This window comes from Syngnathus leptorhynchus, chromosome 19 (assembly GCF_054491065.1).
Source record: "Syngnathus leptorhynchus isolate UIUO chromosome 19, UIUO_Slep, whole genome shotgun sequence".
Classification (NCBI taxonomy): domain Eukaryota; kingdom Metazoa; phylum Chordata; class Actinopteri; order Syngnathiformes; family Syngnathidae; genus Syngnathus; species Syngnathus leptorhynchus.
Window position 1 is genome coordinate 4,583,848 of NC_141213.1, and position 16,707 is coordinate 4,600,554.

At 43.7% G+C, this 16,707-nt stretch overlaps 2 protein-coding genes across 3 annotated transcripts in view; one reads left to right on the forward strand and one right to left on the reverse strand.

Annotated features, from left to right (window-relative positions):
- sspo (SCO-spondin) overlaps positions 1 to 11,394 on the reverse strand; it is a 39,338-nt gene extending 27,944 nt beyond the window's left edge. The window contains exons 1-33 of the mRNA XM_085939481.1: positions 11,330 to 11,394; positions 10,979 to 11,188; positions 9,541 to 9,623; positions 9,209 to 9,379; positions 8,912 to 9,135; positions 8,717 to 8,819; positions 8,466 to 8,624; positions 8,315 to 8,400; positions 8,105 to 8,230; positions 7,801 to 7,957; positions 7,474 to 7,726; positions 7,260 to 7,401; positions 6,891 to 7,032; positions 6,329 to 6,501; positions 6,010 to 6,228; positions 5,463 to 5,628; positions 5,067 to 5,322; positions 4,202 to 4,406; positions 3,898 to 3,992; positions 3,546 to 3,802; positions 3,351 to 3,485; positions 3,090 to 3,292; positions 2,886 to 3,013; positions 2,603 to 2,712; positions 2,371 to 2,520; positions 2,191 to 2,284; positions 1,906 to 2,115; positions 1,386 to 1,591; positions 1,177 to 1,291; positions 938 to 1,059; positions 661 to 831; positions 209 to 442; positions 16 to 138 (exon numbers count right to left, since the gene is read on the reverse strand). Coding sequence (XP_085795607.1) covers positions 16 to 138; positions 209 to 442; positions 661 to 831; positions 938 to 1,059; positions 1,177 to 1,291; positions 1,386 to 1,591; positions 1,906 to 2,115; positions 2,191 to 2,284; positions 2,371 to 2,520; positions 2,603 to 2,712; positions 2,886 to 3,013; positions 3,090 to 3,292; positions 3,351 to 3,485; positions 3,546 to 3,802; positions 3,898 to 3,992; positions 4,202 to 4,406; positions 5,067 to 5,322; positions 5,463 to 5,628; positions 6,010 to 6,228; positions 6,329 to 6,501; positions 6,891 to 7,032; positions 7,260 to 7,401; positions 7,474 to 7,726; positions 7,801 to 7,957; positions 8,105 to 8,230; positions 8,315 to 8,400; positions 8,466 to 8,624; positions 8,717 to 8,819; positions 8,912 to 9,135; positions 9,209 to 9,379; positions 9,541 to 9,623; positions 10,979 to 11,188; positions 11,330 to 11,394 — 5,293 coding nt within the window. The remainder of the gene's footprint in view (positions 1 to 15; positions 139 to 208; positions 443 to 660; positions 832 to 937; positions 1,060 to 1,176; positions 1,292 to 1,385; positions 1,592 to 1,905; positions 2,116 to 2,190; positions 2,285 to 2,370; positions 2,521 to 2,602; positions 2,713 to 2,885; positions 3,014 to 3,089; positions 3,293 to 3,350; positions 3,486 to 3,545; positions 3,803 to 3,897; positions 3,993 to 4,201; positions 4,407 to 5,066; positions 5,323 to 5,462; positions 5,629 to 6,009; positions 6,229 to 6,328; positions 6,502 to 6,890; positions 7,033 to 7,259; positions 7,402 to 7,473; positions 7,727 to 7,800; positions 7,958 to 8,104; positions 8,231 to 8,314; positions 8,401 to 8,465; positions 8,625 to 8,716; positions 8,820 to 8,911; positions 9,136 to 9,208; positions 9,380 to 9,540; positions 9,624 to 10,978; positions 11,189 to 11,329) is intronic.
- Positions 10,101 to 16,253, forward strand: aoc1 (amine oxidase copper containing 1). 2 transcript variants are annotated; one of them, XM_085939482.1, is made up of 5 exons: positions 10,101 to 10,219; positions 12,346 to 13,875; positions 14,240 to 14,528; positions 14,617 to 14,749; positions 14,999 to 16,253. In XM_085939482.1, exons 2-5 carry the CDS (start codon positions 12,348 to 12,350, stop codon positions 15,266 to 15,268), a joined length of 2,220 nt encoding a protein of 739 aa, XP_085795608.1. In that variant the 5' UTR covers positions 10,101 to 10,219; positions 12,346 to 12,347; the 3' UTR covers positions 15,269 to 16,253. The 2 variants fall into 2 exon arrangements, with proteins under 2 accessions (XP_085795608.1, XP_085795609.1); XM_085939483.1 differs by having other exon boundaries at positions 10,128 to 10,215.
- Positions 16,254 to 16,707: the final 454 nt, after the last annotated feature.

Genomic DNA, 16,707 nt, shown 5'->3' on the forward strand with positions numbered 1-16,707 from the left:
CTTGGGACAACTCACCACACACAAGCTCATCATCACCCCGCGGACAGTCGGGGATCCCGTTGCACACTTTTGACATATTCACACAGGTCCGATTGTCACATGGGAAGCTGCCAGGACAGGGAGGGATCCGCAATGAGCCTAAAGACAAACACACAAACCGACATCACCCTGTCGACCTTTGCTGTCAGATGTCTCGTGTTTGTCTTACCGCAGTTGTCGATGCTCTCATCAGATGCATCACGGCAGTCTGGTTTGCCATCACAAAGTTGTTGGTAATGCACACACTGGTCGCCACTCAGGCAGGGCACTTGGCCAGGACCGCAAAGTGAGGGACATTGCTGCTCATCGCTACCATCCAAACAGTCAGATTCGCCATCACAGTGCCACGTTTGAGGCACACATTGCCCACCGGTGGCACAGGCAAACTCATAGGACCAGCAAGCTGTAGTGTGTGAGAAAAATATTTGCTTTTGTTAATAGTAAAAAAAAAAAAAAAAAAAAAAAAAAAAAAAAAAAAAAAAAAGGCTGGATTTGACTCGATGGGTACTCGGCTAAGTTCCGACCCAATTTGTTGGGTGTGAAAAAGAAAATAACCCAATCTACTCAAAACCAACAGCTATCCATAATTTTTAGTGTATTTAGGATATATTATCACATTACCTGAGGTCGGTACTGTCGGGGTCAAAGGTGAAGGTATTGGCGTTATGAAAGAGTAGCAGTTGCTTCGTTTTTCGTCTTCTCCGGCCGGGCAATCTCGTGCTCCGTCGCACAGCATAGCGATGGCAACACATGTGCCATCATTACAGGCAAACTGGTCAGGTCCACATGTCACTGTAAAAAATAAAAACACTTCTGGATGAGAAGACATAATGTAGAAGCTCTCACACTACAAAAAATATATTTTCCTCACATTCTATACTAATGCTGCTCATTTTACCTCGAGTTGGACAGACAGCTTCATCCGTTCCAGATGGGCAGTCTCTATGTCCATCACACACTTTCTCTGAAGGGACACACTGGTCACCTGGGCATTGAAATTCGGTTTGTGCACAGGCACACCTTGAAACCAGCGAAAAGACAAGATGAAGTGTTTGTTACTAGGAAACACAACAAAAGATTTATGTCTGAAACTGAATAGAAGATTATCAGAAATATTGGGCAGAGCCGCAAACACACCCCCGTTCATCACTGAGATCTCCGCAATCATCGTGGCCGTCACATCGATGGAGGTAGAGGATACATCGTCCTCCAGCACATCGGAACTCCCCTTCGTCGCACACCACACCGCAATCTGGGCCAAGAAACGCAATTCACTACAGTACATAAGAGCGGGACCGCATTTGATTTGAATGCTTTGCATATATGGTTTTGTCACAACACATTACCTTGCTCATCGGAACCATCGGCAAAGCCACAGTCCAAGCGTCCGTCACATACTCGACTAGCTGAGAGACATTTCCCATTGGCGCACTGAAACTCCCCTGGTGGGCAAAGGGGCACCGGAGTGGCGGGTCCACAGAACGCCTCATCTGATTGGTCAGCACAATCGGGGTGGCCATCGCAACGCAAAGCCAGGTTGAGACATGGGCCGCTGATAAAAGAAGACATTTCAGTTCTATTCTCATCTTGGCCAATATAGGCCCACTGAATTTTCAATTGTGATGGCACTTGATCTAAACTCCAATCTCCTTGACCTAGATTTGTACTGCTGATCTCACCGCTGCCTCTGATGTGATGCCAGGGTTATAAATATGCATTGTATATTATATAAAGGGACTTGCATGTCACACAGAAGTAAATGGTATCTAATCAGTAATTGAGTTGACGATATAAAACCCTTAAGGACGAGGACGACACGGAGGAGAGTCGGCAAGAAATCTCCAACGTGATAAAGTTTCCAGGTACCTTGGCGTACTGGTACAGCGGAAATGTTCCGGTGAGCAGGTGAATGGACAAATCTCATCAGAGCCGTCACCGCAGTCATCTTCGTTGTCACATAACCATTGAGACGGGATACAACGACCGCTTGCGCAGGAAAACTCGGATTCCAGACAGGTTGGCGCAGGACGAGGGCACGGCACCCCATCGCAATGCCACATGCCGTCGTCGCAAGAACTGGGTGAATATAAGCAGAAGAACACAACGTGAAGAATGAAACCCTTTTTTATTCAAGCGTTTATATGTACCGACCAGTTCTGGCAGTGCTGGGTGATCGTACTTCCAGGAGGAAACATGGACCCCTCCCACTCACATGGACACTGGGTAGGAACCGCACAGCTGTCACCTATAGTTTAACAAAGCAGACCATGATGTAGCTAAAATGTTTTGCTTTCAGTAGCTCATTACAAGCAGTCCAGATTTGAGTCTTACCATATCGAACAGTACCAGCGGGGCAGAAGCAGCCCTCCACACAGGATAGGACATCACATTGGGAATGCGGACTCTTCTGCACATTGGGACAGGAAGGGGAGCAAGCTGGCCCACATGGGTCATAAACAAGTCCATTTTCACACTGCAGGGCTTCAAGAAAAAGAGGACCACAGAGAGAAATTTAGGAGCAATCTCCTGGAAAATAGGTGATTGTTTTATTTTGTGCACATACGACAGAGCTCCTGGGACCTCCAGCGAATATAGATCCCCCTGCGGTTACACTCCTCTGCGTAAGTGGCGATGGCCGTGCACAAGCACTCACAATCGCCACCGGAGTCACAGCTGAAAGTGAAAGGAGGGGGAAATGAGAGCACAGGACTTTGCCAAACCGATACTGCCTGCAAAATGATTTGGTCTTGTGCTTTACAGACGCATAGGAACAAAAGTGTCATAAACCAATCTCTGCCAAGAAAATCATTCATCATTTACAACCTGGGTAAATGAACGTGACTCACCCACACGCATCAAAGACACACCAATCGTAATATTGCTGGAAGGGCACCTCAAGGTGGCAAGGAGAGAAGAGCTCCTGAGTCAAGATGCCACATTTTTTCCTGGCCCACGGTACCCTGTGTAAGTTAACCTGCGCAGAAATTGTGTTATCATGTTAGTTGTCCTGTTATTTTCTCCGTTTAGAGTCACGGGTGACCTGGACTCACAGTGCAAGGGTCTCGCAGATCTTGGTCCGCCACATCCGGGCAGGATGGGCTGACCTTCCAAGAATTCCCAAATAGCTCAGCGGTGGATTCTACGATCCCTTGTCGTGTGGTGAAGTCATTCTCAGTGTCCCCATCAAAGTTACCGCACAGGCCCCCGACGTTTCCCCTCAAGTGTGCGGCCAGACGCACGTACACGCGCATACCTGCAACCAACATTTCCATATTTTACCAATACAATACTTAAAATATTCCGTGTCCTACCTCCATCCCACAGTAGAGTGACTCCAAGTCGGGAGGACAACGACACAAAGATGCCCACTCGTTCCAAAGTCAGACCACTCCCGCTGTAGGTCTTGGGTAGAGTAACTGGCATCCCATTAACCGTCACAGCTTTACCTGAATTAAAGTTGCATTTATTTATATTGCATTTCTCAACACTCCAATAAAATATCCCACCTCTCAAAAGGTGTATGATGGTGTTCCCAAGGCTGAGGGTGACAGACTTTGTACAGGTGACCCCGGTGCTTCCGCAGGGCACATTCTCTGCCGTGACACTGAATAGACCGCTGGTCTCCCTCGCCAGCACGTACTGGCAGTCGCCCAAGAAAGAAAAGTAGCGACCATCGAACGTCACATAATGAGGGTCGCCGGTAGCCACACATATCCCGGCGCAGGCCGACTGGCTGCAGTGCCAGTAGCGCTCCTTACACACACTGCAAAAGAAAATGGTTATTTCTTTTTTTTTTTCCAATAGTCATTTATTGAATGAATTCCATGGGTTTTATTCAATGACACCGTTTTTATGTACCACGTGTTGCAGTCTTTAGTGATGGTGTCGTTGCTGTAGTACAGGCGGCCATTATGGCGACACGGGCACTCGGCAGGTAGGACACACTGATCGCCCTGCAGGAGAGACCAAATTTATATTAGAACGAAACCTAAAATAGAGAATGTAAATTGTTCACATCATAATTTAGTATATAGTGATTGAGGCTTTCAGTGTTATGAAGTATGAGAGTTGGATGGGAGAACATTTCAGCAGTGTGTAAAAAATATATATATATTTCCTTGAAAGTCTAAATAGTCATACATATGTGAAAGTTTTCACCTACAAGTAACACAGTTCCGTGGGGGCACACACAGCCAGATAGGGGCTCTCTGCAACTCAGTGTGCCAGAACCTTGCTGCTGACTCGGTGGGTCCAAACTGGAGCACGTGAGCAGGCAGGAACGTGGGGCGTATATAAGAGAGCCAGGACACTTGTTGACTTCTTCACAAGTGCCTTGCGTGCAGTTAAAGCGTCCTTCCTCACACATGCTGTAAAGGTCAGGGGTCACAAGCGATATAGTTAGGTATAGTGTCGTCCTACTTATCACTGTCATCATTACTACGACTGGTATGTTTGTCAAGAGTGATCATCGCGGCCGCGATGTGGCGAAGAGAAACAATGAAATCAACCTATCCTGTGGAAAGAAGCAGGACGATAGAGTGATTTCATCAGAGCTCTCGCGCCACCAGTCACAATGAAGAATATCTGCTGGTGTGCATTATAGATTGTTGCAATCAAATCCAATACTCCATGACTTAGACCAAAGGAGTCTTTTTGGACTGTTTTCAGCCTCCACAAGCAGTGTTAAGAGAAGAATTTTGTGTGCGGTGGCTTACTTATTCATTATTTATCGCAGAAAGTGCAACACAGTTAGTTTTATAACGTGCAGTAAAAAATTACGAGGTCAACTGGAGATTATAGCGCTAGCGTATTTCCATTATTGTCAGGTCAGTTTTAACTTTACTTTCACAATATCGATAGCATTGTGCTTGCTAAAATTGTAGCCTTTTTCATGCAGGTCCCAAAATAATTGTTGCTGTGTTGTTTCCAAGGTTCATATTGAAAAAAGCTATTGAGCTTTACTGCCATCTGTGGTTATTTATAAAACTTTTTGTTGAGCGCCAAATATTCACAATATTTCAGCATACCAGGTGTTACAGCTGTTCTGAACGATATCCCCAGGTAGATATGTTTTGTCTCCTTGTACACATGGGCACATCGTAGGAGGCACACACTGGCCTTGGTGGTCCTCCACTAGTCCTGCAGGGCACTGGCAACCCGGAACACATAGCTTATCACCACTACCGTTGGTATCACAGCTCCAGCCGTGATGCAGGTCCGAGCACTTGCGGCCGCATGCTTGACCGCATTCGTGATGCACCTGACCCCCGGAACAATGGACGGCTGGGGAGACAGGAGGAAATAATTATACAAATAACCAAAAGGAAAAATAATAATAATGATGACTGCTTTATTTCCTAGTGCAATAAAATATAATCCGCAAGCTCAAAGACAAGATAGACTTATTGATCTTCCATACTTACAACAGAAGGTATGGTTACGCCACTGGACAGCCATGCCCTCCTGGGCACAGCGTCTGGCATAAGCACTGAGGACTGTGCAATGGCAGGCCTTCTGAGGCGCACAGCTGCACACTTCTGATTGACAGAGGCGGAAATAGGGCTCTCTCTCCACTACATCATGACATGCCTGAAGGAGCAGAATGAGAGCGAACGCTATGAAATACAAAGCGGCGGGCGTACATCACATGGGGTCATTCCACAATCAGAGGACATTTTTGGACCTCCTCATGAAATTTTAAAATAAGCCATGACAGGAAAGTGCACTTATTGCATAAATTATACTTGTCCCAAGAAAAACTGGAACTGTGGCTGTTTCATAAATATTCTTTGACAAACCATATCGCTCTTGAGCAATGTCTTATTCTTATTTGCCGCCTACTAGATAACCAAAACATTACAAATATAACAGATTAAATGCAGTATATTTGAAATCTGTGGTGTTATGTCTTCTTAAAAACAGTTTGTCATGGTCAGTTGTCAATTCTGGAATGTAAGATTGCAAACAAACCTGGAATACAGTGCTGTGTATGATGGCGCATACGGTATCAGCATAGTGTCTCTTCTGGGTGTAAGTAGTGCAGGGGTCCGGAGGGGCTCCTCCAGGCAGAGTGCAATGTTCTGTGGTGAATTTGCCGGCAAATGACGACACACTGTTCTCCACGTCTCCTTCTGGGGTCATAAAATCATCATGCTGATTCCAAGTCAGTGTTCCACAAAGGCCGCGTACCTACAAGAAAAAAATGAGACCTTATTTATGACCCTATAGCTGTATACTATCTTCTGATTTAATTCCACTGAGGACAGTGAAATTGACAATTGAAGGCTACCTTGTTTGTGAAATGAGGCTGCAAGGTAATGATGACGAGGGGTCCATCGAGGTGCCACAGAAGCTGAGCTCCAAAAGTCTGAATTAGGAGAAAGGCAGACGACGCCCTCCGCACTACCAGGTCCCCGGTCACCACAGGTAACAGTTCCCTCTGACCGTTCAGTGTCACCGTACCTAGAGCAATCAATGCAAAGTATAAAATGAGTATAAAATGTGAAGAGCTGCAGCAAAATGAACACTAAAAAAAGAGGATGCCCCTTCAGTGTCATACAAAATGGACTTTTTACAAATACGTTGTGAATATTGTTTTATTTCCTTATTTGCATGTATTTGTACCATGATCATTTCCATTAGCCTGTCTATGGTGTTTCCCATTATATACTAGCATTAAGCTAGCGGGACGTTTGTGTTTTTAAGTATATCTTTAGTTCTCTTTTGTTTCTTTTGTTTTATACATACACAAGCCCTCCATTTTCTGACAGCAAGAAAAATTATTAAATTATTATTAAATTAAATTATTAAAATTATAAAAGTGTGCTAGAGGGGTCTCTCTAATAACTCACCAGTGTCTGTGATGGTGACTGTGGTGCGGAGTGCTGTGACCGTCATTTCTATAAGACAACCTAGACCTGCAGCAGCACCTCCACCCCCCGCTGTGCACTCGCCCGAGCGGACGGTCACCACAAGTTTTCGGTCAACGTAGTCCTGAAAACACATTGGAGCGCTGAAGTTCTCTCATTCAGATTTTACACACAAGGACCTTGCAGCAGTCGCTGTTTCGATACTTGTAAGGAGAAGAGAATGTCACTTTTAAAAATATATTTATTCATTTATTTTCATGTCCTGTGGCTTGTATGGCGCTTTGCATCATTCAAGGATCCACATTTTTTTTAATTTAAAGTATTCCTGATTTGTCTAAGAAATGTACTTACCTCCACAGTGGTAAAGGGACAGTCCCCTCCTTGTAATGAGTATCTTTTTTTGTCAAAGGTGGTGACATGGAGCGCTCCTATCAGACTGCACTGAGCTGCGCATTTCTCCCCAGTGCACTGCCACTGACCTTCTCTACAAACACTATATTCGGGAAAATGAAAAATGTCAATTGACCACATAACAGGGAAATAGAGGGACACACATCCACCTCACCAGGTGTTACATCTCTGCTGTATCTTGTCTCCTGGCCGATATGTATGCCTTCGGTGGAAACAAGGGCAATCATCCTTTTTTAGGCACTGTCCTTGGTGAAGATAAAGTCCTGGAAGACATTCGCACCCCCCGACGCACTCCTCCCGGCATTGACCCACTGATGCGGCCGGTCCTGGGGGTTGGGGGGATGCGCAGCTAGGGGGACATGAGGACACGCAGTCTGAAAAGACTTGCGCTCTGGGACAGATCCGAGCTGAGGAGATGCATAGAGAAGGGAGACAATGACAGATATTGATAAAAATTTTAGGATCATTTTGCTATCATTACCACAAAGGGCGCCTTCTCTCCAAATAATGATGACATGTTGCTGGGCACATTCTCGTGCATAACTCGCCAGTGTGTCACATACTGCTGCTTCCCTCTCCTTGGGTGGCAAGCTACAAAAAAGATACAAGCATGTATCTAGGTACGCTGCTGGGTCCAGCTGAAAAACAAGAGAGAAACTGGAATGATATTTTTCCTCGTATATGACGTACGAGTAGCATGTTGTCCGACAAAATCTTTCGGACAATAAAATGGCGATATTTGCATATTGCTACGTGACCTTGCTGCATAATGGGTGAACACTCACGCGAGGATGGCACTGCGTGAAGGGGCTTTTTAGTAGTCGATGACACATGGACTCTGCTTGCTTGCGTAAGGCAGCATCTCCCGTTACATCACAGCTGTGTCCGAGTTCCGCAGCATCACCGCAGCCCTTGAACGGTTACGTGGAAAGATTTGGGAGCTATGAGTAAACAAAAAGAGTCATAGTGCTACTTCAATGTATGTTGTGCAGTACTTCATTCTGCTGGTCAGGAACTTTCCATGAGTTGCCAAAGCTAGCAGCGTACTGAGACACGGTTCCTCCCATTGTGGTGAAATCATCTATAATAAAGTAAATAATTTAGAATTCCATATCATCGCTTTTTGTTAAATTTGGATTTAAGCACCATTTTGGTTGTTGTTGTAGATTCCACAAAGCCCTCTCGTTGCTGCCAGATGCTCAGACGTTACTGTCACATAGATGCTGTTGACCAGGTCAAACTTCACCCTCACCCCGAGGCCACTCTCCACAAATACAAAATCTCCGAGCCAGTGGACACTAACACCTAGAAATGGTGAAGACACAAAAGTACATGTTGAAGATCCTGGAACAAATAAATGTATTTGACAAACACTGTAATGATGAGTGACAGCATACCATTTTGAAAGATGGGTTCCCCATTTGGAACATGGAGGTTGTTGAGGGTTAAATTTCTGTCGTGAATTGTCACCAAATCAAGGCCCATCATCATCCTCAGAGCCTGACAAGAACCGCAGAAAATATTATGAATTCCACATATCTGCATATATTACATAATCATCGTAGCCCTGGTATGGTGGAAGTCTGTCATACCTTACTGCAGTTCCCTGAGCTGACACAGATCGTACTGATGTAGACTGCCCAAGTCCCATCAGTAGATGAGGCCAGCAGGTAAGTGCAGCCACCCTGGAAGTGGAAGTGCTTCTTGTCAAAAGTGCGAAAGTGGGATCCACCCCAGGACATGCAGGTAGCTGAGCCTTGAGGTGTCCTGACGCTACCCAGAAGACCCCCGCGTACTAGCGGGGAGAACTGCGAGTCTGGAGGTTTGTGTAAAAGTCAAAAATCAAACTTTGTGTGAAAATAGCGGTGTGTGGATTCATATTTTAGAACCTGGCAGGAGAGTGTAGGTGCAGGATAAGCAGGTCTGGTCCGAGGCATTTCTCCAACTTAATCCCCACTGGCTGCTGCAGCACTGCTCCATCGTCATTAGGGAGGCGTTATGGACTCCGGGGAAGTCAGCACAGCTCCAGGTGGAGTAACACTGGCCATGTATTGCTACACCTGATCGGAAGTAGACAAACTGTAGTTAATTTGTCAACATGACGGTCTTTAATATTTGATGTGTTAAGTGGGTAATTTGTGAAAGTTTTCCCACGCAAGATCAAATATTCAGTTGTTGCATTTTACTGTATCAATTTTTTATTTTGGGGTGTTTCTCTTACTATCTGAGCAACGTGGTCCACTCCAACCTTCACAGCACGCTCTCACTGTCTTGTTCACCATTTGGCTTTCCATCACTGGCAGCCTAAGGTGGAAAGAAAAGTTAGTTGACATGTTTGTTTATTAAAGTCAGGTTCATGTATATGGTTTGCAGTATTAAAACTATTGCAGCTCCTGTAATTCTGTGACAATTACAGGATGCATTTTTATTTGAATGTCGCATATTTTGAAACCCTGGTCAACATATTGCACCAAACTGGAGGATAAAAATAAAGCTCTAATTTTTCCTGCAAACTGTGTTGGGAAAACTATTATTATTTGCACGTTACAATGCGCACAAAGAAAATCGCAACGATTATTTTTTATGAGCGTGCCCCCAACCCCCCCCCCCCTCCACCCCCGCAAGCTCCGCTTCAACCACTGCGTCTCCGACACCCAAATGATCAATGAGTCACCACCTTATTTTTTTATGATTTTTTATTCCCGATTGAAAATGGAACACAAAGACTATATTTTCAAACCAACCATTTGAACGCTGAAACGCCTATCACTGGGCGGAAACCAGACTTTCTACGTCGTTTTGACGTCACCTCACCCTTATAATAAAAGCCTCTATACCAAATAAATATTTCCTGTCCGGGGATTACTTCAAACACGCAGAGAGATCGACGACACGGGCAAGTACGTCCTTATAAGAAACAAGTTTATTCTCAACGTCGCGTTGTTTTCATGCACGGGCGCGAGCATTTGCATTTAACTTTAGCAGAATATGAATCATATCTTGCAGGGAAAAGGGGAGATGAGTTTGACACTCCGTTTTATTGCCTCTCAAAATAAACAGTGGAATGTATTGCATGAGGATAACCACCTTTTTATTCATTCATATTCCCATCGGACGCACAGGGTTCGTAATTAACGTTTAAGATGATACACGACGTTTCGAGTTTACGAACGACGCGCAATGAACTAGTTGGCATAATTATGACAGCATGCACAGCTACCGCAGTACTGTTTTTTTGTTGTTGTTGTTTTTTTCATATGCATGAATGTTTTCCATTCAATATTTACCCCAATCTAAAAATGTGAGGCAGAAGTGCACATTCAGTCTAATTCATGTGATGGAAAGTGATCCAGAATTAATCAGCAGACTTCATTTAAACAAACAAAAAAAATGCTCTTAATTGAATGTAAACATGGAATATAAACGCAAAAGCTCAACATTTGTAATCATTCCATGTTAATGTTTATAGCTGGAATGCTGATTGTCTCAGCTACTGATAACACCACTCGGCTCACTATCAGGAACATATATGATATAGACCTTGAAAACTAGCTCAAGAAGTTAATCATCTTTAGCGAACTATGACGATGCAAATGAGTTCATGTTCAGCTGGGTTGACAAATAAATATTCATTCAGCTTTCCTTCAAACCGGTCTTACTTGTACAATGAGCAGAGTGCCTTGAGGCCATGCTTTTGGTAGTAGAGTGCGATGCCATCATCCCCGCCGTGCTTAGCCCTCATCGTCTCCACATCCAGTCTCCAGCCCTGGGTGTTATACTGGTACACCTCGGAGCAGCTCACCTCCAGCTGCAGACGTGGGGTCAGGATCCGATCCACCTTCTGCTGTTCAATGTTTTCGCACCAATGTCTGGAGCAAAATGCATGTCATTTCATTTCTTTAGCTAATCCGCAGCCACAATTCATCAATTCCCTGATTATCATAATGTAAATGAAAGTAAATAGCACACAAGATTTAAAAATATGCATTTGCTGTTGCTTCTATGCTTACGCTTTTCCCATCACTGTCTGCAGTCCAACAAGGATCAGCAGTGCCTCCACAATCCAGCAACACATGCTTAAACTATTCAAATAGGGAAAACACACACAATAGATTTCAGCTAATTATTTTAAAGGAAATTCTAAATCAAATAAGAAATGCATGTGACCTTTGAAACAGCTGAAAAAGACTCTGGAGCAACTTCAATATTTTAAGTAGATACTCTGATATTGTCATAAAATAATATCAAAGTTCTTACCTTAAAAGTGCTTTTGAGATTTTATTTTTCCCCCCACAAAATGCCCTTTGGCCTCTTCTCAATCTACAATTTTTTTATTTGACTTTTCTTCTACTATTTTCTTTGTAGTTCAGTCTCCAATGAAGTGATATTTTACCTATTAAAGAAAGCGAAGCATGGTTTTTAAACGTGGGGGTCGACTTGAAGGGCGTACAGTAGCATCTGAACCTTCGGTCATTGGCTAAGAGTGGAAGGTCGCAGCTGGAAGCGCTGGAATTGGATATGGGCTCTTTGACGGACACATCCCGTGACCTCACGGCGTCAAACGTTATAGAACGTGGGAGGTGACGGTCAGGGGTAGCCGAGCCTCCATCGTAGAATAAAGACATGTTTGTCCAAGCCTAATCCTGTAAAGAGGGGCATTTCGGGAAGGGTGATGGGGACGGTTTATTGAATGAGGCTTGTCCACAGGCGTGGGGAGCCAGAGAGTCACCAATCTTTTCTGTCTGACCTCCTGCCCTCACAATGAGGGCTCAAACACAGCTGTCACCACTCGACACCTTACTTTAGCAAAGTAGAGTAAGCAAAAGAGAACTTAGTTCTAAAATATGATCTGTTATTATGACATTTGAAAGAAATATGTTATATTATTGGACTGAACTGAACTGATGTTAAAGTTCTTTTTGCGTGGGCATCGATTGGATCATCAATTGAGGCGAAAATTGTTACCAAAAATTGTTTTTTTCATTTGTTTGTCCTAATTCTTTTTTTTTGTCAAATCGATTCTTAGAAATGAGGCTGTTCCATCTGCTGTGTCTGCTCTGCATGGCCGCTTGTGAGGCATCCAGAGCAAGAGACTGGGCTCATCACGGCGCGCCCATGTTTGCCGACCTGACACCTCGCGAAATGAAGGCCATCCGGGCTTACTTCCACAGAATCGCAGAATTCGGACTCACCGATGCCAGTAATGTGGCTCTCAAGAAGAACAGCATCCTGATGATGGAGCTCCAAGTGCCAAAAAAGAATGAAGCCTTGAGAGCTTTGGATCGCGGTCAGGCCAAACCTCCGCGCCAAGCCCGTGTGATCATCCAGTTTGCGAACCAAACCAAGCCGAATATCACCGAGTTTATTGTCGGACCTCTACCGTCTCCAAAATCCCATGAGGTCAAGAGGTTCAAGGGAGATCGGCCTATTCCATTTGAGTCAAGGCCAATGACTTCAATGGAGTATACTCATCTCAATCGCACCATTGCCAAACTCACAAGTAAAGCTCGAAATCTTCTGTTGGAGACCACGGGAGGATTCTCGTTGACAAACTGCTCAGATCGCTGTTTGGTTTTTATCGACATAGCCCCGCGAGGGCTGGCTTCGGGTGAGAGGAGGTCTTGGATCATGTTGGTCAAGTTTGTGGAAGGATATTATATCCACCCAATTGGGTTTGAAATACTGCTCAACCACAAAGACTTAAATCCAGATAAGTGGGCTATTGAGAAAGTCTGGTACAACAGTATGTACTTTGACAGCGTGGAGGATTTGGTAGAAAAGTATGAATCAGGAGCTGTAGAGAAGGTCAGTCCATCTGATGACGACGATCTCTACTCCACTTACATCCCTCGGGGTCATAGCAACACTCCGACTGATATCCACGGCCCAAAACTTGTTGAGCCTCAAGGGCGACGTTATTTTGTCGATGGCAATTTCGTGGAGTATGCCGGATGGTCGTTCGCCTACAGAGTGCGTTCATCGGCCGGACTTCAGGTCTTTGACATCCGTTTTAATGACGAAAGGATCGCCTATGAGATTAGCCTCCAAGAAGCTATCGCCTTCTATGCTGGTGACACTCCTGCCGCCATGCAAACAAAATACATCGATGCTGGTTGGGCCATGGGTACTTTATCATTCGAGTTAGCCCCTGGAATTGACTGTCCTGAAATCGCCACCTTTGTCGACCTTTACCACTACTTTGACACCGACAAACCGGTGCGCTATCGAAACGCGCTGTGTATTTTTGAGATGACCACGGCGATGCCTTTGAGACGACATTTCAACGCGTACAAGGGAGGATATAATTTTTATGGGGGACTGGACAACACTGTGCTGGTGTTACGGACAACTTCGACTGTTTACAACTATGATTATATCTGGGATTTCGTTTTCTACCAAAACGGTGTGATGGAAGTAAAGGTCAGCGCCACTGGTTTCATCCATGCCACTTTCTTTACATCTAATGGACTTCAATATGGCCGGAAAGTGCACAACCATGTGCTGGGGAACCTGCACACACATCTCATCAATTATAAAGTTGACCTGGATATTGCCGGTAAGAAGGATACTGTCTATTTTGGAATATATCGAATTCTGTATATGTATAATTGTCTGCAGCTGCCACAAGATGGCAGCAAAGCACTCATTTCTATTCGTGCTGACTAAATGAAGCTCCTCCCTTTCACTTCAACATAGCACAGCCTTAAGATACCGCAAGGTGGAAGCAAAGCAATATTTTGGTTAGACATGGCTTTGGGTTGTGGGTTTTTATTTAAATAAGTAAAGAGAAAATATCCCCCTGATGGCTGCAATATGAAAAAATAATAATTTGGACACTTTTTTATTTTAATCAAATGATTCAAATAGCAATGAAAGAGATGCTTTTGTGCGAAATGTAACTATTTTTCGTTTTTACACAGGTCGAGAAAACAGCTTTCAGACTTTAGATTTGAAATACGTCAACTTCACAAATCCCTGGAGCCCCAAGAATTTCATCGTCCAATCCAAACTCAACTGGACAGAACACAAGACGGAGCGTTCCGCCGCCTTCCGCTATGGCAAAAAGTTCCCTCGCTATGTCCATTTTTACAACCCTAATGAGAAAAATAAGTGGGGGCATCAAAAGGGCTACCGGATCCAGCTAAACTCGCACGGCGATAGCGTGCTTCCAAGAGGCTGGCAAGAAGAAAACAGCATCACTTGGTCAAGGTAATTCCATATGTGGAAAAAGTCAATTTACTTTTCATGGCTTACTGATATGATAAGAACTTTTTTTTTTTGGGGGGGGGGGGTCCAGATATCCTTTGGCCGTCACTCGTCATAAAGATAGTGAAGCCACCAGCAGCAGTATTTATAACCAGAATGACCCTTGGAAACCTGTTGTGGTGTTTGAGGACTACATTCGCAATAATGAAAATATTGTCAATCAGGTATGTCAATATCACAACTGTGGTTTGGAAAGAGGAAAAATGTTAAAAATATTTTTCTTTCCATGAAATTTGCTTTATGAGTATTCTAATCAATACACGCATATCCCAGTTAAGTGTCTCTTAGTTAAAATGGCTCATAGGAGGTTTTTCAAAGTCAATGCAAATTTTGACATTTTCTTCTGTTTGCACTTTATATAGGATGGGAACTGATGACAAATATGTGAGTAATATTTACTTTCCTGTGAGTAGGATCTGGTTGCCTGGGTGACAGTGGGCTTCCTGCATGTGCCTCACGCCGAAGACATCCCCAATACGGCAACACCTGGCAACGCGGTGGGCTTCTTCCTCCGACCCTTTAACTTCTTTGATGAGGACCCTTCCGTCGCATCCAAAAGCACCGTCATCGTCCGACCCGGCCCGGACGGAAAGCCCATAGTCCAACGGTGGACATCAGAGGTCGTAGGTCACTGTGTGACAGACAAGGCCTTTTTTTACAATGGCACTTATGCAGGGGTCTAGAAAAGGTCACAAAGAAAGGAAAGGTTTTGAATGAACAAGACTTGATACTGGTTTTAAAGAAGGATCATAAAAAAAAAAGTTTGGTGAAATATGTATCAAAACTTAACGGGGTTTTTTTGTATTTATGTGTGGAGCAAACTCTTACTTACATCCAAGTAATTTTATTGTATTTAATTTGTTGAGCCTTCATTTTACTTTGCGCTGCATGTCAGAAAGGAGACGGGGTGAGTGCTTCTGCCAATCCAAGCATTTCCATGGATGAGGCTTAGCAGTGACAGGCATGCAGGATGCAGGATGCTCCGGCTCCGCACAGGCAGTGGTAAACCCGCTAACTCGCAGCATGCCCTACTTGCCCTCTTAGCAGGGATGTTTTTATCCAAAAGGCAACAAGGCTCCGAGTGCAAACAGTCCGATACCGGATCCTTTGTCAAACAATCCAGGATACCACCTTGCTACCATGGTAACCTAACTATATAATAGTAATTTGACAAAATATGCAATGTAACATGTTCTATATGTACAAGTTTCTGGCATCCTGTTATCATTTCAAATTGTCCAAATAAACCCCATTATTGTAATCATATTTGCATTCAGGAAAAACAATTTTAAATTGACTTGGAGATGTGTGAGTAAAGAGCAACCCGTGTGAGCAAACAGAAGTGCCAAAATTTGAAACCGTTTTTTTATTTGTGTGTCAGTGTTTTACAGTGTGGGTTAAAAGTGCAGAGTATGAAAGCTGTGCACGAATGAACAGTGGAAGGGAAGCGGACACAAAGTCGAGTAACAAGAATTCCTGTCGTTATTGCCGTGGAGATGATGGCAATGACGTCACAACAGACATACTTGGAGGAATATAGCGCACTGTAAATTCATTTTAAAATGGCATGCGGTAGTATAAATAACAGGCCGGTGTTTGAATTTACTCATGCAAGGGTGTTTAAAATGATTTGTCTGTTCTCTTAAATTGTTTTACCTTAATAAAATCTGGATGAACACATTTGGGTGGATTTCTTCTAGTTTGGCTTTCACCACACCAAATATTGTAGCAATATTTCAATTAACTGTTCTTGTTAATTATGTAAATTGTATTTTGTGCGTTCACAAAGTAGCCAATGCATTTTACAAGAATTTATTGACAGAAGTAGAGCAAATACTCAATTTATTTATTCTTTTTCATGAAGCGTTGCTTAACTTGTCTTGTACTACCACCTGCTGGTTGTGTAATACTGTTCACATAAACTCGTAAAGTCAAAAAAGCGACCTTGAAATACAAATTCCAAGCATTTTTTTTAGGTTAATACATTGTCACGCTCATGTATGCCAAATATGAAGTGTTTATCACATAAATGCAATTACTGTACAAACTTCTAATTTACGTGCACACTTGGGTAAACGCATAATATAAAATAGTAATTGTTGCTGTGCAGGTTGATATCACT

What these genes read in the sequence shown, in the direction of transcription:
- aoc1 (XM_085939482.1), top strand. Translation starts at nt 12,348, where the DNA reads ATGAGGCTGTTCCATCTGCTGTGTCTGCTCTGCATGGCCGCTTGTGAG. An exon ending in AGTTGACCTGGATATTGCCG is followed by an intron (nt 13,876 to 14,239) that starts GTAAGAAGGATA and finishes GTTTTTACACAG; the next exon opens with GTCGAGAAAACAGCTTTCAG. An exon ending in ATGAAAATATTGTCAATCAG is followed by an intron (nt 14,750 to 14,998) that starts GTATGTCAATAT and finishes TCCTGTGAGTAG; the next exon opens with GATCTGGTTGCCTGGGTGAC.